This window comes from Anolis carolinensis, unplaced genomic scaffold (assembly GCF_035594765.1).
Source record: "Anolis carolinensis isolate JA03-04 unplaced genomic scaffold, rAnoCar3.1.pri scaffold_7, whole genome shotgun sequence".
In the NCBI taxonomy this organism is placed as follows: Eukaryota; Metazoa; Chordata; class Lepidosauria; order Squamata; family Dactyloidae; genus Anolis; species Anolis carolinensis.
The window spans coordinates 11,547,838-11,558,923 of record NW_026943818.1 but is presented as its reverse complement, the minus strand read 5'-3'; the positions used below and the strand labels follow the sequence as shown (position 1 = coordinate 11,558,923).

The following is an 11,086-nucleotide window of genomic DNA, read 5'->3' as shown; positions in this document are numbered from 1 at the left end:
CTCCTCACGAAACCAACTGTGGACAGTTACTTGCTTTGACAGCGAAAAAGCTCGGTCTAATTGCCTGTCAAATCGAAGAGCACCCAGACAGGTTGTCCTCGGTGTTGGAAATAATGAGTTGGTAAATTACAGAGCACTTAACGCCAGCTTTTGTAAGACTTTATGCAGTCAACGAAAGATCCCAAGGTTCAAACTTTGCCAATCAGTTTGAAGGAAAAACATCCCAAGGCTAGCTAGTAGACATGTCCAAAAAATCGTTTTGAATCGTGTATCGGAATTATTTCGGATTGTTCTCGCTTTTTGATACGCATTCCGAGACATTGTCTCACAGCACAATCAGCAATGTAATTCGAACCATTGTTGGCCCATTCTCTAATTGTCTCTTAATGTTCCGTTAATTTTTCCTCCCCCCAAATTTTTTAAAAATATATATTTAAAAATATTTTAAAAATTATTTTGTTTCTGCAACCTACCTTGAATGGGAGCTTATTTGCAAATTTGATGAGGATAGCTCAAGAAATGAGGGCGGGAGAGCCTGTAAAAGTCCCCCCCCCCTCGGGTTCCTTTTTCTTTTTGGTGATTGCGCATGCGCGTCCGCCATTTTAGAAACATTTAGAATCATTACAAATTTTCGGAAATATAAAAAAAAATTTTGGGTGAAAAAATCGGAATTACTTTCTATATCGAAGCGCCAGCGCCCCCTACTTTAGAAACGAGAATTGAAACACTTTTTCCATCGATCGGACATTCCTACTAGCTAGGAGACCCTACCTGGTGTTTTTGGAGGTATGTTGGCCTAACTCCTATCCATCTTCTGGCTCTTTTTTTGTCCTTCTAATCCAGGGGATGGCTACTACCTTGCTGTCGGTGGTGCGGTGGCACAACACAACTGGTCCCATATCACGACGGTTCTGCAGGACAAGAAGTTCCAGTGTCAACTGATGGACCGGTCAGAAGAGCTTGGCATGATCAGCATCCAAGGACCTTCCAGGTGAGAGGAGCAGCCGGACGTCCAAAATATCCCAGGTGGGAAGAAGATGCAAGGAGGGATTGGACAGGGAAGATATTGATGAGTGTTCCTGCAAGTATTAAGAAGCATTTGGGGAGTCTGGAGAAGTTTCTCAGGAAGGTTTGGTCCATCTCTGTTTTGGGACAGCCCATGGGTTATGTATCATCTATATATATAAAAGGGTAATGGAATCACGGCACCGGACAAAACAACTAAACTAAACGCCCCACAACCTTGAAAATTGACAGCACAATCTCTCATCCATGCCTCTACGTTCATACAACAAAAAGAAAAGTAAAATTAAGTCCTAGCCACAGCAATGCGTGGCCGGGCACAGCTAGTATCTGTATATATAAATGAGTGATGGCATCACGGCAACCCACAAAACAACAAAACTACAGGCCCCCCAACCTCGAAATTTGACAACACAACCCATCACCCATGCCTCTAGTTTGATACAACAAAAAGAAAAGAAAAATAAAGTCCTAATTAGAGGGAGAGGAATAATTCCTTTCATCCAATTGCTGCCAGTTAGAAGGCTAAGCTCCGCCCACTTGGTCTCCTAGCAACCCACTCACCCCTGGGGACAGGCAGAGTTAGGCCTCACTTAGGCCTCTTCCACAGATTATCTAACGCCCCAGCTTCTGCCAACCCAGAAGTTCGAAAACATGCAAATGAGAGTAGATGAATAGGTACTGCTCCGGTGGAAGGTAACGGCGCTCCATGCAGTCATGCCAGCCACATGACCTTGGAGGAGTCTACGGACAACGCCGGCTCTTCTGCTTAGAAATGGAGATGAGCACCAACTCCCAGAGTCAGACACGACTGGACTTAATGTCAGGGGAAAACGTTTACCCTTTACCTTAACTACCACCAATTCCTCAATACTTTATTTCCCGTACCACCAGACTTCACCACAGCAACGCGTGGCCGGGCACAGCTAGTATATATATGTGTGTAGTTTGGTAAACTACCCTGGGTCCCAACTTGGGAGAAAAGCAGAATATAGAATAAATAAATGAATTGATGATAGTGAGATGGATGGATAGGTGTATATCAGTGGTTCCCAACCTGTGGTCTGTGGACCACCAGTGGTCCCCAAGAACTAAAATATGGTCCGCGGCCTGGTCCGTGCAATGAGAGGAACTGGTCTTGTGAAACCTTCTTATAGTGCCAAAACAATGGGGATATCGGGAGAGGAGAGGCTGATTATCCATGAAAGGCATGACAACAAGCCTCCTGACTGCTGCTTCTCCTCCTCCTCTCTCCCCCAAGTGGAGAGGTTCCATGTGGTGCCTGGAAGCAGGAGCACAGACAAGCAGACATGGGTGAACGGGTGGATGGAGATGGAGATAGATGGATAGGATGGATGGATGGATGGATGGATGGATGGATGGATGGATGGATGGACAGACATGGGTGAATGGGTGGATGGAAAGATGGAGATGGAGATAGATGGATAGGTGGGTTCATGGATGGATGGATGGATGGACAGACAGACATGGGTGAATGGATGGATGGAGCTGGAGTTGAAGATAGATGGATGGGTGGTTTGATAGACAGATGTATGTATATATGGATGGATGGATGGATAGATAGACAGATAGATATGAGTGAATGGGCGGATGGAGAGAAGGAGTTGGAGATTGAGACGGATGGATGGGTGGGTTGATAGACAGATGTATGGATATATGGATAGACAGACAGACAGAGACATGGATGGATGGCAAGATGGAGATGAAGATAGATGGATGGGTGGGTTGACAGATGGATGGATATATAGATAGACAGACATGGGTGGATGAAGAGATGGAGTTGTAGATTGAGATAGATGGAAAGGTGGGTGGGTTGATAGACAGATGGATGATGGATGGATGGATATATAGATAGACAGACAGACATGGGTGAATGGGTGGATGGAGAGATGGAGATGGAGTTGGAGATAGATGGATGGGTGGGTTGATAGACAGATGTATGGATATATGTATGGATGGATAGATAGATAGACAGACAGATATGGGCGGATGGAGAGATGGAGTTGGAGATTGAGACAGATAGATGGATGGGTCGATAGACAGATGTATGGATAGATGGATAGACAGAGAGAGAGAGAGACATGAGTGATGGATGGATATATAGATAGACAGACAGACAGACATGGGTGAATGGGTGGATGGAGAGATGGCAAGATGGAGTTGGAGATGAAGATGGATGGGTGGGTTGATAGATGGATGGATGGATATATAGATAGACCGACAGACATGGGTGGATGGAGAGATGGAGTTGGAGACGTCCCCATTGGTAAGGAAAGGGACCCTCAAGGGCCATCTAGATGATCTCATAAGGCCATCAGGAGACCATAGATAAGGAAAGGGACCCTCAAAGACCATCTAGACAATCTCATAAAACCATAGGTAAGGAAAGTGACCTCCAAAAGCCATCTAGATGGTCTCATAAGACCATAGCTAAGCAAAGAGACCTTCAAAGACCATCTAGACAATCTCATAAGACCATAGGTAAACAAAAAGACCTCCAAAGACCATCTAGATGGTCTCATAAGACCATAGATAAGCAAAGAGACCTTCAAAGACCATCTAGACAATCTCATAAGACCATAGGTAAACAAAAAGACCTCCAAAGACCATCTAGATGGTCTCATAAGACCATAGCTAAGCAAAGAGACCTTCAAAGACCATCTAGACAATCTCATAAGACCATAGGTAAACAAAAAGACCTCCAAAGACCATCTAGATGGTCTCATAAGACCATAGCTAAGCAAAGAGACCTTCAAAGACCATCTAGATAGTCTCATAAGACCATAGATAAGCAAAGAGACCTCCAAAGACCATCTAGATGGTTTCATAAGACCATAGGTAAGGAAAGGGGCCCCAGAGGCCATCTAGACAATCTCATAAAACCATAGGTAAGGAAAGGGACCCTCAAAGGCCATCTAGACAGTCTCATAGGACCATAGGTAAGGAAAGTGACCTCCAAAAGCCATCTAGATGGTCTCATAAGGCCATAGCTAAGCAATGAGACCTTCAAAGACCATCTAGACGATCTCATAAGACCATAGATAAGCAAAGAGACCTCCAAAGACCAGGTAGACTTAGGTCAACCCACGGGCCTTAGTTTGGGGACCCCTGGACTAAATGATCAACCGGAAAGTTTTGAGCCACAGTGCACTTGGATTGAAGCAGGTGGGATTTTGCTCGTCTCCAAAGCTTTGCTTTCCCCCCTTTGAAGCCCGATTTTGCCCGCTCGCGGCGATGCCGTTTTGACAGCCAGCTCTGACAGCCGTTCTTTGCACTGGAAACCGTAAGAGGATTTTCACTCATTATCCCGAGGTTTCGTTAATTTCCCCTAATGCTGCCCCCTCCTTTCCCAATCCTTTGGCTTTCCTCGGGGACACTGGCAGGCCTGTCACGCCGGATTCGTTGGCATTTGTGACACGATGCCACAGAAATCCGGTGCCCGCCGAGCACAAAAATCCTCCAAGCTTCAAGAGATCGACAGTGTGGTTCTTGTCAGCATTGGCTTCCTCGGGGGAGAAAAGAAAACTCAAGAGCTTTTCTGGCATATTTAAAGTTTGAGAGCCAGAATACAAAGAGGCTATAATTTTGGGGGAAAGAACCATGAATTTTGGAAAGTTACATTATGGGACTATAACTCAGAAAGTGCCCACTTAGCTTGGGGACTCTTCTGGTCCAGACCATTCCAGTTTGTGCAAGTCGGAAAACTTCTGAGGCTCCTTTCTCCCTTATTTTTACAACTATTGGGGTGAAACTTACTCCAGTGGTAGAATACATCAACCACTGTTAGCCCAGCAAGTTTCAGAATGTTTCGCTTATCCACTGAATTTTGGGGAATTTTCAAAGTTACTCTGGGAATCTGAACTGAGCCTGGGAGAGGAATGCCTCCGCATTACATCTGATGTGTGCCAATAATAATATTAATAATAATAGTACTCTGGGGAACAATATATTTTAAAAAAACTACAAGAGCTATCTCCTTGGATTTTCCATACAATGATACAAGATAACAGAGGATCGTTCCTGCCAAGTTTCGGAAATATTCGTGCATCTACTGATTTTAGGGAATTTTTTAAAACTTTTTTTTAAAGCCACAATAGCTATCTCATTGAATGTTTCTCATATTAACCAATAGAAACTTATATGAATCAATTCTACATTTTCATAGCATCTTAGAGTTGGAGGGGACCCTCAAGGGCCATCTAATCCAACCTCAGTCTTCTAGGCAGAAGGGCACCATCAAAACTCTCCAGACAGATGGCCATCCAGCCTCTAAACTAATTAATATGCTTCCCCTATTGAGTTGGAAGGGGCCCCCAAGAGTCATGCATTGAGAGATTTCTTCCCAGCCCAGCACTGATTTAAATATAGTTATTATTATAATTTAATAATAATAATAATAATAATAATAATAATAATAATAATAAATTGCCTCTGTGTCTTCATCTCTGTCTCTGTCTGTATTGAGAGATTTCTTCCCAGCTCAGCACTGATTTAAATATTGTTATCATTATAATTAAATAATAATAATAATAATAATAATAATAATAATAATAATAATAATAATAAATTGCCTCTGTGTCTTCATCTCTGTCTGTATTGAGAGATTTCTTCCCAACCCAGCACTGATTTAAATATTGTTATTATTATAATATAATAATAATAATAATAATAATAATAATAATAATAATAAATTGCCTCTGTGTCTTCATCTCTGTCTCTGTCTCTGTATTGAGAGATTTCTTCCCAACCCAGCACTGATTTAAATATTGTTATTATTATAATTTAATAATAATAATAATAATAATAATAAATTGCCTTCATCTCTGTCTCTGTCTGTATGTCTAATGGCATTGAATGTTTGCCATGTATACGTACATTGTGATCCGCCCTGAGTCCCGTTCATGGTGAGAAGGGCGGATAAACACTGTAAATAAATAAAATAAATTATTATTATTATTATTATTATTATTATTATTATTTATTAGTGGCATTTATATCCCGCCCTTCTCACCCCGAAGGGGACTCAGGGCGGCTTACAAGTAATATGTACATACAATATATTATATTATTTGGAGAAGGGCGGAATATAAATACTGTAAATAAATAAAATAAATGATTATTATTATTATTATTAATTAACGACATTTATATCCCGCCCTTCTCACCCCGAAGGGGACTCAGGGCGGCTTACAAGTAATATGTACATACAATATATTATGTTATTCGTATAGCACAATATAAGCATTATATATGACTATATTGTCCTATAACACTATATTGTAACATTATTAGTAATATTACATGTAATATAACGGATATAGAATGGATATACAGTAGAGTCTCACTTATCCAACACTCGCTTATCCAACGTTCTGGATTATCCAACGCATTTTTGTAGTCAATGTTTTCAATATATCGTGATATTTTGGTGCTAAATTCATAAATACAGTAATTACTACATAGCATTACTGCATATTGAACTAATTTTTCTGCCAAATTTGTTGTCTAACATGATGTTTTGGTGCTTCATTTGTAAAATCATAACCTAATTTGATGTTTAATAGGCTTTTCCTTAATGCCTCCTTATTATCCAACATATTCGCTTATCCAACATTCTGCCGGCCCGTTTATGTTGGATAAGTGAGACTCTACTGTAATCGAGTATGTTGTAGGACAAGCGACCAATCCTGGGTTGGGCATCTGGCAACAGTATGAAACCGTGAAGGGGAAATGGGTCTGCCCTTGGATCACTGGTGACCATAATGTCCTCACAATGGTTTTTCTCCTTCTTCACAGCCGTGAAGTTCTGCAAGACGTCCTTGATACGGATCTTGGTGATGGTGCTTTTCCGTTCTCCACACACAAGCTGGTGAAGGTCGCAGGCTGCATGGTAGGCTCCGATGTACTCCTATCCAAAGTTGGTTTTCAGATGGCCAAATACCTGCTTGGTGTTCGGAAGTCCCACAGTATCTTTGCGTGCTCATTTTCCAAGACTTTTGCAGGTTTGTGATCCCACCAGTTCTTTGCTGCTGGGAGGTGGGACTTGAGACATAAGTTCCAGTGAATCATTTGGGCCACATAGTTGTGCCTCTGTTTGTAGTCTGTCTGTGCGATTTTTTTACAGCAACTGAGGAGATGATCAATGGTTTCGTCGGTTTCCTTGCAGAGTCTGCATTTTGGGTCATCAGCTGATTTTTCGATCTTGGCCTGAATGGCCTTTGTTCTGATGTCTTGCTCCTGGGCTGCAAGGATCAGGCCTTCTGTCTCCTTCTTCAGGGTCCCTTTTGTGAGCCAGAGCCAAGTCTTCTGTTATTATTATTATTATTATTATTATTATTAATGGCCTTTGTCCTGATGTCTTGCTCCTGGGCTGCAAGGATCAGGCCTTCTGTCTCCTTCTTCAGGGTCCCTTTTGTGAGCCAGAGCCAAGTCTTCTGTTATTATTATTATTATTATTATTATTAATGGCCTTTGTCCTGATGTCTTGCTCCTGGGCTGCAAGGATCAGGCCTTCTGTCTCCTTCTTCAGGGTCCCTTTTGTGAGCCAGAGCCAAGTCTTCTGTTATTATTATTATTATTATTATTATTAATGGCCTTTGTCCTGATGTCTTGCTCCTGGGCTGCAAGGATCAGGCCTTCTGTCTCCTTCTTCAGGGTCCCATTCGTGAGCCAGAGCCAGGTCTTCTATTATTATTATTATTATTATTATTATTATTATTATTATTATTAATTGCCTTTGTCCTGATGTCTTGCTCCTGGGCTGCAAGGATCAGGCCTTCTGTCTCCTTCTTCAGGGTCCCATTCGTGAGCCAGAGCCAGGTCTTCTATTATTATTATTATTATTATTATTATTATTATTATTATTATTATTATTAATTGCCTTTGTCCTGATGTCTTGCTCCTGGGCTGCAAGGATCAGGCCTTCTGTCTCCTCCTTCAGGGTCCCATTCGTGAGCCAGAGCCAGGTCTTCTCCTTATCAGCTTTTCCTTCAATTTTGTCAAGGAACTTTTCATGCAATGTTTTGTTGTGCCAGCTGTCAGCTCTAGTTTGTAGTGCGGTTTTCTTGTACTGGTTTTTTGTCTGCTGTGCTTTGAGGAGTTTCTGATTTTTGACTTCAATCAAAGCAGGTTCTTCACTTTGCTTTACATCTTCTGCCAGGGCATGTTCTTCTTCTTTGACTGCTTGTTTTACTTGCAAGAGTCCTCTGCCACCAGATCTTCTAATTATTATTATTATTATTATTATTATTATTATTATTATTATTTTATTAAGACATAGCAAACAAGATAGATATGCTGGATTTCGTATCACAAAACCACAAGTTTTGTTGTGCCAGCTGTCAGCTCTAGTTTGTAGTGCGGTTTTCTTGTATTGGTTTTTTTTGTCTTCTCTGCTTTGAGGAGTTTCTGATTTTTGACTTCAATCAAAGCAGGTTCTTCACTTTGCTTTACATCTTCTGCCAGGGCATGTTCTTCTTCTTTGACTGGTTGTTTTACTTGTAAGAGTCCTCATCCACCAGATATTCTAATTATTATTATTATTATTATTATTATTATTATTATTATTATTATTATTATATTATGAAATAGCAAACAAGATAGATATGCTGGATTTCGTATCACAAAATCACAAGTTGCACACTACCCAAGTGTATTATTATTATTATTATTATTATTATTATTATTATTATTATTAAATTGACTCAAAGTCAATATTGGGTTGTTTTTGGAACCTGATAGAAGGTTGGCTTTTTTGTAGTTATACAATGCTTGAAAAAGGCACTTTTTTGCCGAGATCCTCTATCCAGAGTGTCCACTGAACATACTTTTCTTGGACCTTGGTTTGAGCTATGGCTGAGCTGTCCGATTTACTGACCGACAGACACTTTTGAAGACCAAAAAGATAACATTTCCAAGGAGAGCTTGCTCATCACAAATTATTCAACCCAATGAGCCTTTAACAGAAGTAGAAGGTTGATAGTTTGTTGGTTTTCTGACCATGGATATACAAGGAAGACAAATGAATGCCTGCTCACTTCTCTCCCAGCTGCAACCCCGTTTTACATCTGCAAAGACAAATCTAAAATAAAAGTGATTGGCGGATAATGGCAGGGTTTGAAAAGCGACTCCTCCGGCAACCATCGCAAAGGTATTGTGAGTTTATTTTGGGAGCCCTGACAATAGAGTCGCGCTCCGAGAGCTGTCACCGTCGTCTTGGTGGCGGAGCCAAACGCAGGTTGACATCATGTTCTATTCAAGAGGAAGACGGACACCCCGGAAGGACGAGCAAAATGACCCAAGGCCAGGAAAAAATGAATCTGGATGAGGAGCGGCCTGAGGAGATGTTTAGCTGGGAGAACCGAAGGCCAAACGGGGACATGATAGTCGTATTTAAATATTTGAAGGGAGGTCATATTGAAGAGGGGGCGAGAGAAGGATCCAAACTGCAGGAAAAGAGATTCTGTCTAAATATTAAGGAGAACGTCCTGATTGAATATCCTGCCTTAGAGGTTTTGAAATGGTTTAGATGGCCACCCATCAGGAGGGCTTCGATTGTGTCTTCCCACACAGCCCAGGCACAACAACGTCTGTTATATAATTCCAATATGCTGATGATAATGTAGTCTGTGCTCATTCAGAAAAAGTCCTACAACGTCTGTTATAGAACTCCAATATGCTGATGATAACATAGTCAGTGCGTATTATTATTATTATTATTATTATTATTATTATTATTATTATTATTATTATTTTATTATGACACAGCAAACAAGATAGAGACGCTGGATTTCATATCACAAAATCACAAGTCGAACACTTCCCAAGTGTCTAGGACTGTGTGATGTATTATTATTATTATTATTATTATTATTATTATTATTATTATTATTATTATTATATTATGATACAGCAAACAAGATAGATATGCTGAATTTCATATCACAAAATCACAAGTGGAACACTTTCCAAGTGTCTAGGACTGTGTGATGTATTATTATTATTATTATTATTATTATTATTATTATTATTATTATTATTATATTATGATACAGCAAACAAGATAGATATGCTGAATTTCATATCACAAAATCACAAGTGGAACACTTTCCAAGTGTCTAGGACTGTGTGATGTATTATTATTATTATTATTATTATTATTATTATTATTATTTTATTATGACACAGCAAACAAGATAGATATGCTGAATTTCATATCACAAAATCACAAGTCGAACACTTCCCAAGTGTCTAGGACTGTGTGATGTATTATTATTATTATTATTATTATTATTATTATTATTATTATTATTTTATTATGATACAGCAAACAAGATAGATATGCTGAATTTCATATCACAAAATCACAAGTCGAACACTTCCCAAGTGTCTAGGACTGTGTGATGTATTATTATTATTATTATTATTATTATTATTATTATTATTATTATTATTATTATTTTATGACACAGCAAACAAGATAGAGACGCTGGATTTCGTATCACAAAATCACAAGTCGAACACTTCCCAAGTGTCTAGGACTGTGTGATGTATTTTCGGATGATGTGTGCAGATCCCAGCAGGGTGGCCTTTTGCAGCTGACAGATCGTAATTTTGTCAATGTCTATTGTTTCCAAATGCTGGCTGAGATCTTTTGGCACGGCACCCAATGTGCCCATCACCACCGGGACCACCTGCACTGGTTTCTGCCGGACTCTTTGAAGTTCAATCTTGAGGTCCTAATAGCGGCTGAGTTTTTCCTGTTGTTTTTCGTTAATGCGACTTTCACCTGGGATGGCAACATCAATGATCCAAACCTTTTTCTTTTCCACAACTGTGATGTCTGGTGTGTTGTCAGTCTGGATTCGGAAGTCCCACAGTATCTTTGCATGTTCATTTTTCAATACTTTTGCAGGTTTGTGATCCCACCAGTTCTTTCCTGCTGGGAGGTGGTACTTGAGGCATAAGTTCCAATGGATCATTTGGGCCACATAGTTGTGCCTCTGTTTGTAGTCTGTCTGTGCAATTTTCTTACAGCAGCTGA

At 40.2% G+C, this 11,086-nt stretch overlaps 1 protein-coding gene across 2 annotated transcripts in view; it reads left to right on the top strand.

Moving 5' to 3' along the window:
• Positions 1-11,086, top strand: part of sardh (sarcosine dehydrogenase) — a 66,339-nt gene that overhangs the window by 31,149 nt on the left and 24,104 nt on the right. For both annotated transcript variants that reach the window (XM_062959695.1, XM_062959696.1), the window contains exons 16-17: positions 844-991; positions 6,841-6,934. In XM_062959695.1, coding sequence (XP_062815765.1) covers positions 844-991; positions 6,841-6,934 — 242 coding nt within the window. The remainder of the gene's footprint in view (positions 1-843; positions 992-6,840; positions 6,935-11,086) is intronic.